This window comes from Liolophura sinensis, chromosome 3, assembly GCF_032854445.1.
Source record: "Liolophura sinensis isolate JHLJ2023 chromosome 3, CUHK_Ljap_v2, whole genome shotgun sequence".
Lineage (NCBI taxonomy): Eukaryota > Metazoa > Mollusca > Polyplacophora > Chitonida > Chitonidae > Liolophura > Liolophura sinensis.
The window spans coordinates 16,081,189-16,101,615 of record NC_088297.1 but is presented as its reverse complement, the minus strand read 5'-3'; the positions used below and the strand labels follow the sequence as shown (position 1 = coordinate 16,101,615).

Sequence of the window (20,427 nt, the reverse complement as noted above, 5' to 3'; positions counted from 1 at the left end):
TTTATATTTCCAAGCAACTGCAAAACAATTCCCATCAAAGACATTCTTGTCCTTTTATTAAACTTTCCGTTGTCTTACTTTTTTAAAGTCTATTTCAACACAACCGCTTGTGAACGCCATCCTGCATCAGCCGTTTCAGAAATGTTTGTTGCGTCATAGAGCGAAAGAAAAATGCATGGCAGAGCAGATACGTCACGTAATGTGTTAGAGATGGAAGAAAAGTGTAAAGTGCTGTGGAGACTAGCTATGGGGAAGTCGCATACTTCTAGGTAAAGGACTTTTGCAGGTACTTGATGAAAGATGAATGATTTCTCCATTTCTTAACATACCCTAGTGCAAGCATACGTTGACTGATGGTGGCTGCTAGAGCTACAGTCAGAGACGCATGACATTGTCTAAATGTTGGAGAACATATAGCGGCCTGAATATGCAAATCACTTACATCTAGCTGACCAAATCGCTCTTCCAATTGCCGCGCACAATTTTGTATTGGCAATTAATGTGTCATTAAACAAATAAATCTAATTTCATTACAGGTAAAATATGTTTATCGGAGGGTGTCGCCGATTGACCGCTGGAAACCTGAGACAGATTCCCAAATTCGTGAAGTTTCAATCTAGTTACCATGACAGCAGTCGACTTCCACTGGTTAGTACGTCTGTGAGTGTGTTTGATCTCAGAGGTGAAACGTGCCATGTTGCTTTGCGGACATCTGTTTCTGGTCAATTTTTAAGGTTGCTGTCAACTGACGGCACAGTGAACCATGCTGTTAAAAAGCATGAAGAAGAAGGTGGAAAAGAGATGGAAGTGGGCAGTCCAAAATTGGGAAGTGATGCTTCATATTTGAAAATGCAACATGATCAAAAATCAGAGAATGATGAGACTGAAAAAGAATTTAAATCTCAAGTGGAACTGTTCCAGAAATCTCTTGAAACGAAAACCCAGGGGTCTGCAGCTAACCATAGAGGGGGGATAACTCTTCCAGAGGAAGGGGAGTTAATCGATACTGACTCTCTTCCATCCAAGCGCATTGTCAAGCCTGTTTATAATTTGGCTGCTTTAGTGAATAAGTCAGAGGTGTTGTCAAATCTGGTGAAACTCGGTGTAGACTTGTCAGTGGTCGAGCAAGATCACAGTGGGTCAAATTTGTTAATACATTTGGATTTTGAGAGGGATGTTCAACCAGTGCTCCTTTATCTTCATGACATCGGAATACCTAGCTCTGACCTTGGAGAAATTCTTACCCGCAATCCAATGATTCTGAAGAACTGTGTGGAAGATTTACAAAACCATGTCAATTATCTGAGATCGAAGAATTTTCTGGAGGACTCAGTGGTGCGAATCGTGACCAAATGTCCAAAAATGTTTTCCGAGTCCATCGAAGACATTGATGCAACTTTAGGAGTGTATCAAAGGAAATTTAAACTAACTGGTAAGTAAAAAGTAAGGGTTAGTGTGGTAGTGCGGCACAAAGACTAGGGAGCCTCTTGCCAATGCGATCTTTCTGAGTTCATTTCCAGCTAAGGCTAGCTTTCTCCCCAGTCGTATGTGGGATGGTCTGCCAGCAACCTGCGGATGGTCGTGGGTTTGGTCCTGGCCCTGCCTGGTTTCTTCATATCATAATGCTGACTGCCATCACGTAAGTGAAATATTTTTGAATGCAGCAATGAGATAAATAAATAAATGAATTCCACCCATTTTAGAGAGACGCCAATGAGATAAATAAATAAATGAATTCCACCCATTTTAGAGAGACGTGGTTATGATATTACAGGTCAGAGATATTGGGAAGCGATTTCATTAATGAACTTCCTGGTAATGACTGATCCAGGACCAGCTTTGTGCCCTGCCATTTGGACCGCGGTACACTACTATATAGGCGTAGGCTATTAGTAATGCAGACAATAACATGCGGTTGTCTTCTCATATAGGTATGAATTTAGAATACCTTGGGGGAATAGAATGATATATATACTGTGAAGCGAACAGAGGGAAAAAATAGTAAATAAATATTATTTATTTATTTCATTGGTGTTTTACGCCGTACTCAAGGATATTTCTCTTATATGACAGCGGCCAGCATTATGGTTGGAGGAAATCGGGCAGAGCCTGGGTGAACCCACGACCATCCGCAAGCTGCTGGCAGAAATTCCCACATACGGCCGGAGAGGAAAATAAATATTCTAAGATAAGCACATGAAGTGCACCACTGACTAAAACTGGAGACTAATCCTTTAAGCCAGTTTTATGTGCCAAGAGGAAGGTTGGGAAGCCTATTGTACTTTTATATGTTAAGAAATAATTTAACTTGCATATAGAGAAACAAAAACTGAACTTTTAAGAAAAGCAAATGCTTTGTGTTAGAATGCATTGTCTTCCCTTGTCCAGAACATGGCCATTGATCATTGCATTATGGTTATTGCGGTTGAGACACTGTGAGTGCATTTGGGTCCTCCCCAGTACATACTATAATGTACACATTCTCTGAGAAGGTAAATAGTCTGCTATCTGCTGCATGTATGTGTAACAAAAATATCCCCTTTTGGATTTGACACGTGTTTTTTTTTTAATGCGTTGCCATTATGTCATGTGTAATAGAATTCATAAGTTATAACACAAAGTGACAGAATACTCTCAGACATACCAAAATCCAGTCAGCCTCATTGGAAATGCCATTAAAAAGCGGAGTGCCATTCCTATCTTCTTTTTCGCGATTGTTTGATTTATTTATTTATTTATTTGTTTGGTGTTTTACGCCGTACTCAAGAATATTTCATTTATACAACAGCGACCAGCATTATGTTGGGAAGAAACCAGGGGAAATCCACGACCATCCTCAGGTTGCTGGAAGACCGCAATTGCTTCAGCATCAGTTAATGCTGTCTTGTAATGTTTGAATTCTATGATGAACCAATGGGGCCAGTTACATGTAAGATGTCAGTGTTGTCACAAATGTTTCTTCTTGATCTCAAATACAAAAGTTCTGTGTTGGAATAGCTCTTTTTCTGCATGAGTGTGAAGTTAATTTCTTCTATTATTAAAACATGGGTCGCGTCACACCTGAAACCTTAAAAGAGGAAGTTGTAGCTTCCTCGCTTGGCGTTCAGCATGAAGGGGATAGTGCAACGACTGGTTGACCCATATCAGTATAATGCTTAGGGCAGGGCGTATTACTTGCCTTCGGTAAGTCGTCTCAGTGAAGCAGCACTAGATAAAAGAGCAGTTGAAATATGTCCTGCAACAAGGAGGCACATTACATGTACATGCACTCAAAGGGCTCAAAAATTGTAAAGTACACACTCTCTGTTAGAAGGCCAAAAATCCAGTTTCCCACAACTGGCATCCAACATCATCAACTTAATCAATAAATGACACCCTCAGAATTCAAGCATTTTTATACAGTAAATACAGTTTTTTTTCCAAAATAAATAAATATATACCTATGTCAGGGGTTTATAATAAGGTAGTTACCAGCTACCAGCAGCCTGCTACTTTTCAATATTTTGAGCAGGTAGCCGTCTGCTTATTTCCCCTATTTACTTATTTTCCCTATTTACTTATTTTGTGCTCCTATTTTTATACTTCGCTAAATTTTCTGCCAGGTGGCTGGCCACTTTTCGGAAGTAGCTTTCTGCTCAAAAATATAACGAAAACCTTGCTATTTGGATATACTTGAATGGTATGATAGATTTCTTGGTTTTCTTTCGTCGCCAGCCTAGTGCAGTGATCCAGGAGCCTCTCATCAATGCTGTCACTGTGAGTTCAAGTCCAGATCATGCTGGCTTCTTCTCTGGCTGTACATGGAAAGGCCTGGCAGCAACCAGCAGATGGTCATCTGTTTCTTTCGAGCTCTACTGGGTTTCCTTTCACCATTATGCGGGCTGCCATCGTATAAGTGAAATATACTTGACTAGGCCTACAGCATAACACACCAATCAAATAAATAAATAAAGTCTTGGTTTTCCTTCACTATGGGCTATCTGACTTGGTTTTTAGGTGATGAAGTGAGACATGTTGTTACCAGACTCCCTAAACTGTTAACCTGGGATCCATCCAAAGTCAAGGTATGTGCAGAGTTGAGAGACATTGGTATGAGGTGACCTTATGCATCTCTGATACACAATTCTCTACTTTAATATTAACCACAGAGACTCTGCTTAGTTAGCTCCTATCAAGCAGACTTTATCTGATCAAGGACCATACCATTTCCCATTTCCTTGAGTTTGAATATAATTTCAGATTTAATTTTCTGTAAGCGACAGTGTTAACGTTTAGTGCTTAAACTCAGTCTCAAACATTCCGTGGCCAATATGCTTCGGTACATACCTGGCCCAGTCTGTGAGAAAGCAGCCATTAAAATTTTGACATAGGTTGACTGTCAAAATCTGGACTTTTCTATGCTGGCAGCTGGGAGTGTTGGGGACACCAAGGGGACATTGCTTGCAGCCTCATTAGCATCTATCTCCTTGTGTCCTCTTAACAGGTACTTAAACTCATACCTGCCCAAAGCTTAGACAAGCTCCATCATATTGATACCAAGCATGTACCTGTATACCAAAAGTAGCAGGCTGGCAGGGAAAAAAGACACTTTTAAAGTACAGAATTACCCCAAAATCAGAAGTGCCAATATGAGACTGATTATACATTGCCTACTTTATTTATCTATGGTATGTCAAACTGCAGTGATAATTATAATAAATGATCATTAATGAAAAATGATAAATAATATATTAGAGAAACTAGATTATATTGGAGAAGTTATCTAATAGTTGAAGCTCTGTTTTCAGAGCGTGAAGTTTTACATGCGGACTTTTCTGGGTTTCTCCGAGGCAGAAGTGAAGCAGATTTTCTTGTCGTCCCCCAGGGTATTACTCTCAGGTAAGCATGCGCAGTCGTATATTCTCACAACAGGCAAGTTTTGTTGTTAACTCAGTGATGGGAAACAATGCTTAGCTACGTGTATGTCGCTTGACAAAGGAGGGGGCATCACATAAATATTCTAGGTGCAGTTGTTTCCCCTATTATGTGGCTAATCACTTTGATCTTTGATCACTTTGATTTATTGATTTATTTGATTGGTGTTTTACGCCGTATTTAAGAATATTTCAGTTACAGAACGGCGGTCAGCATGATGGTGGGAGGAAACTGGGCAGAGCCCGGGGTAAATCCACGACCATCCTCAGGTTGCTGTCAGACCTTCCCACATAAGACCGGAGAGGAAGCCAGCATGACCTCACAGCCACCGCATTGGCGAGAGACTCCTGTCTCATTATGCTGCGCTAGCGCGCTAACCAACTGAGCCACGGAGGCCCCTTTGATCTTCATGATTTCCTCCATTTACCAACATGACTTTCTGTCATCATAACACTTCATAACATTTTTAAACATATGTTTTGTATAAAAACACCAGTCAAATTATAAAAATAATAAGTGGAATAAGTGTGACTTGAAATAACTGAAACTTTTGAGAAAAATCTTCTACTTCCACGTTGAATCCCAGCATTGATGTCTTTGTATATTTTCATCAGATTTTTTTCTGCCTTAATTCAGATCGACACCAGATTGGGAAGAGGTTTGATTACCTGTACAATGACATGAAACTGACGCACAAAGCCTTGGTCACATGGCCGCAGGTATTTCGAACGCGTCTCCACGTGATTAAGCAGCGCCACCTATACCTGCAGCATCTCCAACGTGCTCAGTACGACCCGCAACAGCCAAACTACGTCGCTCTTAAAGCGCTGGTCAGCGGGAAAGACCGTGATTTTTGTTTTCACGTGGCGAAATCCAGTGTGTCACATTTTAATGACTTCTTGAAGACTTTGTGATTGTTTTGGGGTGTTTTTATTACATTAATCGTCAGCTTCAAAATGTGTTTTTATTTATTTGAGCCCTGTATATAATTTGGCCTTGGAAAGATGTGATTCTGTAAGACGGCAAGGAAGTTTGAGACCACGTGATCTCCATAGTAACAGTCGGGGTTGGTGAGGAAAATTATCTCCCAGCCTTATGTTACAGGTAAATGACGCTTTCTGAATCGCTGTCAGCGATAGTGTATTCGTTGGATTTGTATAATTTTCAGCTTTTCGGATAGTTTGAGTATTTCAGTAGAGCGTGCGTGATGTTTTTTCGTACAACCAGGCCAAACTGATCGCAGGCGGAGTGGGAGAGATGGCCTTTTCCCCTATACTTCAACATGGCCGGCCATTTTGTTTTCGCCACGCTAGGATGTTCATGTGATCTAACTTCCGGGCCGTCTTAAAGACATTGATGTGTTGGGGTTGCTGGCCTGAAAACAGTTTTTTTTCTCTCTGTGACTGTAAAGCCCTTGACCCACGAGGTCACATAAGATCTGACTGTTTGGGCGGCTACTTAAAGTTAGTAGGTTTGTCGATAGGCTACCTGGCGAAGATCAATGGCTGGTTTGCATCGAAATCAGACGATACGGTTTATCTTACCACCTTGAGCAAGGTGTTAAGCACCAGTCAATCTCTCAGTCAGAAAATACATTTTTACCGAGAAAAACTCACAACAGACTGACGTATTTAAGTGACACAGAAAGGCTAGGCCTAAAAGCCGGTCCGAGCGACGGTCAGCAGGTCTAAGATCCGGGTCTGGGCTGTCCAGCAAAATCGAAATGAGTAACGATTCAAAACCGCCACAGAACGACTGCTGTTGACTTTTGTCGAGATCAAAGCAGTTTGTACCGAGTTATCATAGATCACGGCACGTCCCGAACATCTCAAACTTACCAAAGTGATTTTATATTACTATCGTCTAAGTGTTTCAAGATACGCCAACCTTTTAAAGTTTTGTGGATTTCTCCCTGGTCATTGTTGGTAGCGGCGTTGGTGGCAACAAGTTGGGAACGGCCCTTGTGTTTTCTCCGCTCATAAATCTGACTGCCATCTTGTAAGTGAAAATCTCTTGACTGAGAGTATGGCATTAATCAATCAATCAAACAAGCAGTCACATAACGGTTGTCTCTGTGAATCTTCCGGGGAAGTGCCCGGCTCTTCCCTGTCTGTGAGAGACTTAGTTCATCAGGCACTTGGCCAAGCGCGGTTATCTCCTTTGAATTACTCGATTTCCCCGACTATTAAACCTGACAGCCGTCTTGTACAATGCATTAATCAGTTAAATGAACAGGTATCAGAATATCTTAAATAGTGTACAAGCCACAACCAACTGAAAACAAACAGAAAAATTCGAACTTACATTCATTCTGGCCAAAACTGTTTAGTGTTAGTCTTTTGAGGGCATCTTTGGTCGAGTGGTCAGCGTTCTAGCCCAGAAGAATGACTCGGTATCCTTTCTACAATACGGTCGATGTGAGTTCAAATCCAGCTCACCCTGGCTTCCTCACCGGTCGCGCGTGGAACTGTCTGCCATCAAGTCGCGGACGGTCGTGGGTTTCCCTCGAGCTTTGCTCGGCTTCCTTCTGCCATAATGCTGGCCGCCGTCGTTAACAGAAATATTCTTGAAAACGGCGTAAAGCACTATGATAAACAAATAAATAAATATTTCTACCTTCGCGATGACACTTCGAGGCAAACTGGCAACGTTGTTCAAGTATTCTGGTCTATACGTGTTTTACAAGTCAAACTGTCTGGAACCCGAATCGCTATTGCACAGGAAAGATACTCCAATTGGAATGGTACCCAACCAAATTCAGCCTGCACAATGAAAAAAAAATTAGCTTATACTGCGTTATAAAGTCAGGAGATTTCTTCGGTACCAGACGAAAGGCGGTGGAATATTCCGTTCACTCCGATTTCCAACACCCGTAAACCTGATCATATTCATAAAAGTGAAAAATTCTTGAGTAGGGCGTTGAACACCATTCAAAGAATGAACCGCAAGGAAACCATGCATAAGTCACCTGAAAGGACGTTAATATATTTTATTTAACTATACAGGTATTTACAGATTTTTTTCAATATATATACATATACACATTTAAATTTGTACACTTAAGTTTGTACATTTAAATTTGTACATTTAGCACACTAATATCCACTCATTTCGCGAAGTCGACGTCTTCTGTGAGGCTGGGATTTTAACAAACGTTTCCTTGAGGAGTCCCGTTGGAGTGTCACATTATATAATCCGCAGTTACAAATTTAAATCCTGTGATCTTGCAGTTGATTGGTCAGGCCCAGGTGTAATGACGGTTTATTCTATAAACTACTCTACGTTGTGCTGTCATCATAGATTTCTCTCTGGTTTTACAGAATGCTAACAGAATGTTGCTGTATATGTTGTTGCCCACAAACGAAAAGAAATGTACCTAGATAGTTTTCAGATGAATAAAGCTCCTACCATCAAAATACGCATGGAAAATAGTATTAGTATCCATAAACATGTAGGTTGTTGTGAAAACGTAATTTGCCACAAATGTCCAAGAGCTATATGCTTTAATAAACGTATTTTATAGTGACGGTGAATACGCTTCGACAGTATTCATTTTCAAGTTCACTAGTCCCATTTTGTTACCTATGTTGATTCTGTAATTGAAGCCACGGTGTTAAGTGTGAAGAGAAAATTCTACTGGAACTGGCACTTTGTTTATAGCTTAAAAAAGCTGACCACATGTTAGCGCTGATTTCCCAAACAACCCACCCATCATTACGTCATTTCTGATATGGAATCTAATTATCAGCTTCTGTTGGATTCTGGGGGGGCTCTAGTGCAGCGTAATAACCAGGAGCCTCTCACCAATGCGGTCGCTAGGAGTTCAAGTCCAGCTCATGCTGGCTTCCTCTCCGGCCGTACGTGGGAAGGCCTGCCAGCAACCTGCAGGTGGTCGTGGGTTTCCCCCGGGTTGAGCCCGGTTTCCTCCCACCATAATGCTGGCCGCCGTGTATAAGTGGAAATATTCAGGAGTACGGCCTTAAACACCAATCAAATGAATAAATATGTCTATTGGACACTCCTTACAGCGCATGTATTGCTCCTTAAGCTCGCTTTACATCACTACCACAACTAGAAAAGCTTGATCTTTGAAGACTGCAACGCACGTAGGCTTTCTTAGGGTTAGCCTTACCACTGGTGTCCATGCGCGGAACTGTTAAATCAGCTTTCAAGTTTTTTAGGTACTTACTTAGCCTTACCAGTGGAATCCTTGCGCGAAACTGTTTAGTCAGCTTTCAAGTTTTTTTTAGGTACTTATTAAATTGTCATTATTTCTTTAACCGCGTGTTGCCCTGCGTGCTCCACTCTAGTGTGATTGACTCCTGGGCATTTCCAGGGAGCGTATAATTTGTAACACTGCATGTGTTCTTGAGTAACACATTGTGTCCAGGCAGTCAAAGATTGCCTGAAGACGGCGGCACGCTTCCCTCATGGATCACATCCAGGTCACTCCTTATGGCTTCTTGTGACGCTGAAGACGTTAAGGGCAGGGGGGATAACCGGGGATATTTTGCTCGACGTATGTCTCGGTTAGCTGAAAAGTCTGATTCCTCGTGATCTTGCCAGGCTAGGTCTTCGTCCACGTTGAATCTGTGCACCGGTGTTGCCATACTGGACCGATCTATGTCTGGTCCATGAAGCGACAGTTTCAGTTTTGACTGCCCGACGGTTGTCTGCGGTGGCGGTTTTCGGCAGCATCTACACGAGCACCTACAGCATAACGGCCCAAGGTGTTTCACGGGCATCCAGTAGAACAGCTCCACCCAGAACCACCGGTTGGAAGGCCGTAGTATCACTTGATGGTTGACGAGCTTTTTCGTATCGTCGTCAAGGTGATCCAAAGCATCCTCGTCGTATAGAATGATGACCATCCTCTTCCCCTCTCCGACCTCCTCCTGAAGGCACGCTTCTCTCAGCTCAAACATAGGCCAGTCGGCCTGAGCGAAATCCGAGGTAAACACGAACAGGTGCCGCTTGCTGTCTCGTAAACGGTCGGCAATGACCTCTCGGGAAGTGGCCTTGCCTCCATCCCGATTCGGCAGGAAAACCTTAAAGTCCAAAGCATGTGTCTCCAAACGCTTCGTGAGCTCCCCTTTAACCCATTGCCGTACGTCGTCTCTTTGAGAGTAAACAGAGAGATAGATATCCTTTTCCCTGCTTTCGGAGGGACGTTCGTCTTCCATCCTGTCAAAGGGATGTAGGCTGAGATACCGGAAACAGAAGAGTTTTACGTACTTGCGCAGAACGATCAGCAAGATAACGAAGAGAAGGATGGCAGCGCACATCACGGCGATTGTAATATACAGGGTCAGAGGACTACTTTCGGGATTGCAGCCGAGGCTTTGGTCGCTAATGTCCAAGAAAAACACACCACTGGAGTTCGAGCAGAGTTCCTTGTCCATTCCAGCAAAGGAGGAATCTCGAAGCCAGTCAGCAAGCCACGTTGTCGTGCAGTCACAAACAATCGCATTTCCGCCCAGACTTAAGTCCGAGGGCCCAATGACATCTTTCAGGACTCTTGGCACGGTCGTCAAGTTGTTGTTGTTCAGGTGAAGAGCTTTAATATTGGCAAGATCACGTATAGCCGCCTCTTCGATGTGTCCCAGTTTATTATTGCTGAGAGAAAGGTGAGTAATTCTAGACAAGTAGTTCCGATGTGACAGCCCGAGAATGTCATTGTCTTGAAAATGGAGTATGAGTTTCCCTTGTGGAAGATCTCTAGGCATTTCTTTGAGACGCGCTGATCGGCAGTCGACGTCACTGACGTCCGTGTGCGGCGTGAACGTACACTGACAACCAGGAGGACACAACGTAACGTCAGTGCAAATGAATTCCGTGTAGTTAAGGTCAAGCATGACGCTTCCCTGCAGACGGGGCGGAGATTTACATGTAACGTCATAGTACTGATAATCAAAACTTGTCTTGAGAGGGTAGGTCTTGGATATGTGAGACATATAGTAGACAAACTGGTAGATGTGACAGTCGCAGACAAACGGGTTGTTTCTGAGGTCGAAATAGCCAAAAACGGGCCTCATGTACCAAAGTTCAGCAATACTGGAAAATCCAAAGATCGCAAAGTCAGAAAGTGACAGGGTGGAAAATTGATTACTCTGGAGACCAATGTATGCTGCAATCGAAGAAGGGGACTGTTGAACTGTCCAACTCATGTTGTTGCTGAAATGGTCGATTTCGTTTCGTGTGAGATCAAAAACGATAAGATTAGGCAGAAGAAATGGCCAGGGCTCGAACGACGTCAGTCTGTTGTTGCTAAGGTCGACGGTCTCGAGCTGGGAAAGCCCCACGTGGAACGCAAACGGATGGATGTACTCAATCTGATTGGATGAAAAATCTACGGTTGTCATGACAGCCAGTCCATCGAAAATTCCCCCGTGAAGCTCTGTGAAGGCATTATGCGACATCTGGAGGCGAACCAGATAGGGAAGACAACCGAACACTTCTGTCGATGAGTACGACATGTTGTTGTTGCTGAGATCAAGATACTGGATGTAATTGTAGGTGCACAAATTTGGCGGCATTTTCTGTAGGTCGCTCCCTGTAAACTCGAACTCCCTCAGGTAGTCTGTTTTGACGTTTAGGGTTGGGATAGACGGGTTCGGATTATTCGTGCCACACGAGACTTGGAGACGAAGAAAACTGTTAGTCACCAGGGCTGTAGCGCTGTTCGGAACTGTAGTGCAGAGACAACCATCTGGACATCTAACAAGCTGTGATTGGCACAGAGGGTAAGACAGCCATCCAGTCAGAATCAGGATGACTACCCTGCTGGTCCCCATCATGATTGGTCGATCCTACGTCGCGGAACAACCAATCCGCGATAAAGCCTCCTGTTTGAACTCTGAAAAGAGACAATAAGACAAAGTTTAGACACTGACACATACACAATAGGTTTTGAACTGAACAGCAGCATTTAGAGTGCACATGAAGTAAAACTAACGTGTACCCAAAATAATGACGAGTCATAACTTTGCTGGTATTGAAACGGTTTGTTTTTAATTTTTCTTTTCAAAGAACGAAAAGGGACGTACGTCATTACTTTATCATGTGGATTTTTGGACAATATGTTTCAAAGATTTCTCACATTGTCTTAAACAGTTGTGAATGCTTTTTATGCCGAACACAATTTTTTTAAATTTATATGAAAATGTATATTAGTGGGAGGAAATCCACGACCATTTCTTGGCAGACCTACCTATGTACGATTGGATAGGAAGCCAAAATTAGTTGAACTCACATAGATCACATTGGTGAGAGGCTGCTGGATCATAGTCCTGCGCCAGCACGCTAACCACTAGGACACGAAGGCCCTGCATGGGGCTTAATTGGAATAGTACTTCGTCTTATTGTTTATGTACACTTTTTATGGAAAGCAAAATGATTGATCTGACCTTTTTTGTAATATACAGTCATTGTAGATGCAGCGACGGTCACATCTGGTGTCTTCCGCATGATACATTTTTACAACATTACGCACATTTATGTTAAGTTAATGGATAAATATTTGAACTGAATGTTTTTTGGTAAAAGTCAATTGCTAGTTAACGGCATACTCAAGAAGTTTTGACTGATAGGGCTGAATATTTTTGAAAACTTTTCTATAAAATTTAAAAATGGCCGCCAAAAGTTTTCAGATGTGCTCAGTATTGTTACTGCTATGTTTGGTTTCTATATCTAGTAGTTTTGAACATAAAGGAACTTTGAAAATGCAAAGAATAATAATCCTAACAATTTCAATTGATGTCCCACCAGGACGGCGTGGACCCCTATACTTAAAGAATTAATCTGCTAATTTCAACAGAAAGTGTGCTGTCTGAGTGATGCTTGAATGTATTCTATCGACACAATAGTCTTTCATGTTCAGCATGTATATATTTTACGTTGAATTAATAGAATATGTGTGTTATATTTAACAGGGCAATCAGCTGAAATAAAATAATATATTTTAGCAACACTCGGTCCCCAGACTTTCGGTTAAAATTAACAGAATAATTTTGTGAGTGTAATGAATGTTTGGAAACCACAGGGGCGATACTTTCTTAGTTTTGTGATTCAAATGCATGAAATATCGACATTGTATACAAGATTTAAACTTCTTACCTTATTTTGCCTTACCCTGGGGTGTGTGATACACGATACTCGCTCCGGTGGGGAGCAAACATGAGGACTGTCTCGCCGCCCAGTGTGCACAACGGTTCTGTTTCCTTGACAAGACCGTGGTTACTATAGCTAATCCAACACACACTCTTCTGCCCACTACACATTCTGCGCGCCTTATGCATTTTGGTAGCCTATGACTCCACAAGAAGATTAAATCTTTGGCCAGCAAGAGTTCGAGATTAGCATAATGGCACTATCGGACGGATTACTCAACATGAGCGTGTTATTCACTCTTGTGAATATAATCCGTAAATCTCTTAATTTGTGTTCTATACAAATCCAGAGAATCTGTTAATCCCTTGCAAAGCCCTGGTCAATTATGTCAGTTGGTCCTTTTACAGGTAGTTGTACCAAAATAATTTCTATTACCGTAACATGTTCTTTTCCGTAACGCACTAGATTTGCTACTTTCGGATGTGACTGAACTTGTTTTGATAGTAACTTGTGAGCATTTATAGGAGTGCGCTGTGGCCGAAGGTTTAAACTAGTTGCCCTTCTATCGCAAATTCACACTATGGGTTCAATCCCACTTTCGGGCAAGAGATTTTTCGCGCTTCTGTTGTTATCAATAAATGGCAATAAATGGTCGACGGAACTCTTTTTTGTGGTCTTGTATAAAGTTAAACGTGGATATCACTTTGTGTATTATTATGATGTATATCCAATGTGGGAGTTAAAATTTCACAACCAGGATTTAAATCTCCATATACCTTCTTAACACGCCGGTAATGATTTTGTCCCTACAATATTTATCCAACTATTCATGCTTGAATGTATAAAGCCGAGCTAAGAAAAATTAAACAAGTCATGTCCACTTCAGACACCCTTCAACATGCACCTGAAAATTCCCGACTTACAGCGGAACCAGCGAGAGCTGGATTCGAACACGCGACCTCATTGGTCACGGGCCTGACTTGCGCACAAAACTTTGAGGACACAAAAACCACTTGTGTTGAATGAACACAACACCTGTTATTTTGAATATAAGTCTTGTGTCAGATTTGAACAACTCTATCTCGTGCTGAACTAACACATGGTCTTGTCTGTGTTTCATTATTTTGTATCACACACATGTGTACTTCACAATTATATAACAAATGTTTGTTCGGGGGTAACACATTTCTTTGTTGAATGAAAAGAACACAGATCGTTGTGTTAAATTTCAGTATAAGTGTTTTTCGTGTGCATTACACTGACATCGGGCTGACACTGACAGTACTTGACCTATTCCTGTTTTGTTGAACGCCAAGCGAGATGACCGATGTTTCTCGAGATTCGGGATTGAACCCCGGTTCTACCGTTTACGAAGCAAACGCTCTTTCCACTATGCCACCACAGCAGGAGAATGCCATTCACTGATGTAATGTGACGTGAGCAAATGATGGAATGAAGCACAACCGATTTCTGGTGGTGAGATCTTCACGTGTATATTTATTCACTAGTTCCATCAGAAAGAAAACACAGGAGGAAGTACACCGCGTATCCAGCCCATCATACATCACTGTCAAGGCACGTCATAACATGACGTATCTCAAGCGCGTCATAGTTAATTTGTAACAAGAGCGATCAGGGACCTTGGAATGTCCATTATACGGGAATGGAATTTCCTTAAGCATAAACAAAAGCAAATGACCATGTCATAGTAACTTGGGTGAGGTTAATCCTTCCAGTGAGGAATAGGTTTAATATGCTCGCATTGGGACCGCCTTGCAGCAAATACGCAGCCACAACCAATTGTAAATACAGATGCTTCGTTACGACAAGATCTTCACTGTTCCGAACTGCAATACAACAAATAACAAAATTGGCAATATTTGAGATTTAAAGTCATAACTTCACATGCCCGCAAACAATTTAAATCTATATTTTTATTCCGGCCATGGACACATAATCTGTAAATTCCCGTACTCTGGCTGTTCGTGGGAAGCTTGTTGACTAGAAGCCCTAATAGAACTGTTTGCGCTGTCTAGCGTTCGTTCAAACAACTTCTATCAGTAGCGTTGGAACTGAAAAATGCGAGCTAAAAATGATAAAATATAACCTGGAATCGCTTTTGATGGGTCTAAATGTGAAACAAGTCCTTGATGGCTTTGCACATTATTTTACTGCAGCAAATACAAAAGATAAAATTCAAGGTAGGATAAAGAACATGCAAGCTGATCGCTAACGAAACACGCATTTTAAGTTCAAATGGGAATTGAGCGATTACAGCGCATCCACGAAGAGCCGCCATATAAACGTTATGGATGCTTATAGAATGTGACAAATCAAAAACACCAAAAGACTGGCGAGCAGAATTTGCTCTTCTTATTTATTTATTTGATTGGTGTTTTACGCCGTACTCAAGAATATTTCATTTAAACAACGGCGGCCAGCCTTATGGTAGGAGGAAACCGGGCAGAGCCCGGAGGAAACCCACGACAATCCGCAGGTTGCTGGTAGTCCTGCTTTATTTGCCTGTTTTGCCGTTTGTTGATGTTCTTAAATTCACTTTGCGTGCTTTACTGACTTGCTTTAGTTTGAACAAAATCATGACTGTCAACGCAGTTAATAATGGGATTGGTATGATTGCGGCTGAGAATGCGTACACCAGGAACTGGATTTTAGAAAATAGTGGGTTCAGTGACATGTGTTGTTTCATTTTTTAGCGGGTCTGCTTGCGTTGTCACTGAAAATCTGAACAACATATTTAGGACTGATGTAATGAATATTGCGAGCAGGATATTCACTACTAACATCCTGTAATTTCAAAGGGTAGCAAATTACGACGAAGCGCTCGATTTGAGACATAGGCCTATACCGATGTGGCCCATAGCATAAACATACGCTACATAGCTACTCAAAAGTTGTTGTGTTAGATTTCAACACAGGTGGAGCTTTAGTGTGTGAGTGAGCTAACATGAATCACAGCGGGAAAATGCAAGACCGTTAAAAGTCAACACCAGCAAAACAACCACTGGTTTTAATGAAAACCGTTCAGATAAGAAAATAAAAGATGTACGGATTAAATCCGTTTCTAATCCAATCCATATATAAATATATCGATCTCATCTCTGCTAATGATGATTGCTGGGGTCGCCTTCACTGGTCGTTTATCCATCTGCTATATGCTATTATTACATGTGGGGAAGTCATTAATTTGCCAAATGTCAAAAGATAACCCCGGCCTCTATAGTTTGCACTACCTATAAAACTGAACCCGATCTTAACAGTAAAAACATTTTGCATAAGGGAGTGGGGGGGGGGGGGGGGGGTGGTGATAAGAACCTGAGGCATGGCCACTGTCTGCTAACAAAATATCTGGCACCAGGCATTTTAGGCAATATTCCTTACGGCACATCACTGCCACCACTAGACAAGCTTGACCTTTAGAACCTGTGCGACGAACGTAGGCTTATCCTCACCACCAATATCTTATAATCAGCATTCATCAATAAAACTGTTTCAGCTGTGAGTTAAAATCATGCCGTGCAAACTTCAGATATCCCACAATGCACCGCACCGCACCGCACCACACCACACTTTACTATACTTCTCCACACGGCACCGCATCGCACCGCACCACACTTTACTATACTTCACCTCACCGCACCGCACCGTTTGCTGACGACCAAAGGAAGAGAAAGCAACCCCATCACACGGACTGTAGTGGACCCATCCAAGTGCAGCTTGCTTGGGTGTGTTCAAAACCGCTCGAGAGCTTTTAAATGCCATCTTTCGTCCAACAATCATGGTCCACACATGAGCACAGTGCCAGGGAGAGTTTTCTCGCGGGGCGGATTTACTGCGGCATGAACGTCGAGTACCCGGAGAGTCCTCGGAGAGGGGTGACTTCGATTGCCCAGTCTGCGCCAGGACATTCTCCCGATGGGACATCTGCCCCGGCCATCAGCGAACGCATACCTCGCGCGGAAGAAAGTACACGCGCGATACATGCACGAGGGCGTTTACCACCAAAGTAATGCCTCGATTGACACCGCAACGACGCCAGAGGGCCCTGGGCATGGTATCCATGGGAGCCACCCATACCCACATTGCAAGGACCTTCGGCTGCTCTCGTGTAACTGTGTCAAACTTGATGCAACGTTACAGAAAGACAGGGCAGACATCGGACAGGCCAAGAACAGGCTGGCCTAGGGTAAGTACGCCCAGAGAAGACGGGTGCCTGCGCACCTTACATCCTGAAGAACGGCTTCCTGACAGTGACGTCATCATCAATCAGTACCTTAGGTGACCGGGTCAATCGGCAGACCGTGTCCAGGAGACCCAGGGCTCACGAAATTAGGGCCTATCGACCATTCAGAGGGCAGTTGCTGAAGTTGCGATGGGTAGGAATTGTACACCGTTGGCAGCGACGGGATTGGCTACGTGTTATTTTCACGGATGAAAGCCGCTTCTGCATGTTCCGAGACGATGGCAGACAGCGAGTTTACCGTCGAAGAGGCGAACGAACGGCTTCATCATGCATCCAGGAGGTGGTGCCGTTTGGTGACGGCAGCGTGATGGCGTGGGGTGGGATTTGTGGAGAGGAACGGACGCCACTGGTCATCATCTACGGGAACTTAACACCTCGACGTTACGTGGATGAAATTCTACGTCCTGTTGTCGTGCCATTCCTTCAACAGCAACCACGTGGTGTCCTGTACCAACATGACAACGCCAGACCCCATACAGCTTGAGTTGTGCAGAACTTCCTGGAAGCCAACGACGTCAACGTCTTGCCGTGGCCTGCACGTTCCCCAGATATGTCCCCACAGAACACCTTTGGGATAGCATGGGTCGTCGAGTAAGATAACGGCCATACCTTGCAGCCAGCCGACAAGAACTGGCGTTCGCTCTCCAAGATGAATGGCAACGAATCCCACGTCATCTCATCAGTCGACTGACGTTTTTTATGCGTTGGAGAGTTTTTGCATGCATTGAAAAAAGGGGTGGCCACAAGCGATATTGATTGGTTTTTGATATTTTAAAAATAATCAACTTTTTGCATACTCTTCCCATTGTTAACCAAGATGGAATGGCTATTTTTCTACCCCTGCTCTGTTTGTTTACTTCTAAAATGATTTGAGGGCTACTTTGTCCGTTCTTACTCAAGACTTTCAATATCTAAAGTCATTAGTCTTTTCAATATATTAAACTTCAGTCATCCTGTTTTTTGCTCTGGCAAAATAAATTGATTTGAACTCTTTGTAAAGTTTCTTTGGGCCGTAAGTTTATATTATATTATACTATAGTTATGCACATAGCTCTTGAACAAGAATTTGATAATAATAATTCTTGCAAATAAAGATGACATTATTAGGAGCCTTGTCTGATACAGTGATGACAAATTCACTATGAAGGTCAGCGAGTGTTTCTTGCACAGTGAGATCCTTCAGAACCTGTTTAACTTTAGAGAATTCATATCACATCATTACGCCAGAATAAAGCCCATAATGTCGCAAATAACACAAATGTAACCGATGCATCCACTTGGACAGCGTTAGAAATGTTAAATGGGCATTAGCGAAGTTGGCCTGCTGCTGATGTAACAGGTACATTTGTGTTAATTGTGAAATTACTATCTTTATTATTCACGAATAAGTAGATGATATGAAGTAAAAGTTACTGAAGTATTACAGGAAACAAGTTTTTGTAGCGTACAGATTTGACATGTTAAGGACAGTACACACGAAAAGACCGAGTTTCAGGTTAATAAATGGAAAAATACAGATTTGTATTTCTGAAAGATAAGCTGGGAAGAATGACACACATTTCAGATCTAAGGGTTCCGTTGAAAATAAGTTGTCCGCGACGCTGGTGTGGCCGTTGGCGTAGTATATCGATGAATATGCATTGCTAATGTGTATAGGTTATACGTCACAAAACTCGTCAGGGACTTGGCAAAGGTCGGTGGTTTTCAACAGGAACTCCAGTATCTTCCGCCGATCATCACTGATCACCATCGTAGAAGTGAAAAACTTTTGAGTATGGCGTCAAATAAATCAATAAATCAATATACTCATATTGTATTTATTTATTTATTTGATTGGTGGTTTACGTCGTATTCAAGACTACTTCACTTATACGACGGCGGCCAGCATTATGGTGGGACGAAACCCACGACCATCCGTGGACTGCTAGCAGACCTTCCGACGTATGACTGGAGAGGAAACCAGCATGAACTGGCGTTGAACTCACAGCGACCCGTCGGATTAATGCGCACATCCTTCTGATGGATGAAACTCCATCAAAAGAACATAACACTGTACAATTGGTCACTCGATACGTTATAAAGAACAACATTTGTCTTTTTATTTAGCTGGGCGGAGAAATCATTAGTCGTATTGACCGGGTGAGCCCTTTTTGCAGTTCAAGAATAAATAAGCAGACGCTGTAAGAATCTTTGGATCCCGGTTTCCAGCTCCACACTGCACTGCTGCAGTGAAGTCCAGTTGTTATAGACGATTAAGGTAAGTATTGTCATTAAGATTTGTTAAATATTTTGTTCACCGTTAAACAAACGCAACCAGTAAGTCGCCAATGAAACCAATACATACGTCTTATTTAATTTAGTCATTTGCTATTTTGCACTTTTTGTAAGAATAAGATTTTTTTTTCAGTTTGTTGTTTTTAACTTTCTTTTTGTAAATTTTGGGATTCATCATAAAAAGCCGATTACGCTTGCTTATTTCCACATTAGCCTGACAAATTCCTGAATGACGTCGCTAATTACATGTAAGACCTTGATTGGTTCTGTATTGTGTGGCCCATGTTTACCTAGAGGTACACATTACGGGGTCCTCCGTGGCCGAATAGGTAGCATTCTGGCGCAGAAAAAAAACCCAGATGTCTCTCACCATGCGATCAACTCCAGCTTATGCAGGATTGCTCTCTGGAGGTGCGTGGAGAGGTCTACAAGCAACCTGCGGATGGTAGTGGTTTTTCTCCACGCTCTGCCCTATTTAGATAAATCGTTGTGGTATTCTTGAGTAAGGTGTAAAACACCACTGAAAAAAAAAAAAATAAAATAAATAAATACACACATGGCCCATCAGAGAAAGGCGAGGTTATGAACAGCCAATGCACTCAATATAAGGCCGCGCGCCACATGGATAAAAATTTAGACCTACAAACTTAAGATCGACACAAATGACTAAAACGACACACGACATACATCTACTACGGTATTTCCTGTTTTTATTATAAATGTAATTCCCACTTTTGAGACCGTTTGAAAAAGAACTAAAACTGTGACAAAAAGTAAACGCATCTGCCAACTGACATTTACGATTTCTGTACAGCGCTTGACTCTCATAAACGCTTTCAACTGAAGTTCATAAAAAAAATACTACAAAT

At 42.2% G+C, this 20,427-nt stretch overlaps 2 protein-coding genes across 2 annotated transcripts; one reads left to right on the top strand and one right to left on the bottom strand.

Moving 5' to 3' along the window:
* The first annotated feature begins 542 nt into the window (after positions 1 to 542).
* On the top strand, positions 543 to 8,400 carry LOC135463854 (transcription termination factor 3, mitochondrial-like). Its single transcript, XM_064741309.1, has 4 exons — positions 543 to 1,432; positions 3,997 to 4,064; positions 4,788 to 4,878; positions 5,551 to 8,400. The coding sequence occupies exons 1-4, from the start codon at positions 544 to 546 to the stop codon at positions 5,826 to 5,828; spliced, it is 1,326 nt and encodes a 441-aa protein (XP_064597379.1). The 5' UTR covers position 543; the 3' UTR covers positions 5,829 to 8,400.
* A 908-nt stretch (positions 8,401 to 9,308) lies between these two features.
* Positions 9,309 to 11,708, bottom strand: LOC135463420 (protein toll-like). Its single transcript, XM_064740679.1, has one exon. The coding sequence runs from the start codon at positions 11,706 to 11,708 to the stop codon at positions 9,309 to 9,311; it is 2,400 nt and encodes a 799-aa protein (XP_064596749.1).
* Positions 11,709 to 20,427: the final 8,719 nt, after the last annotated feature.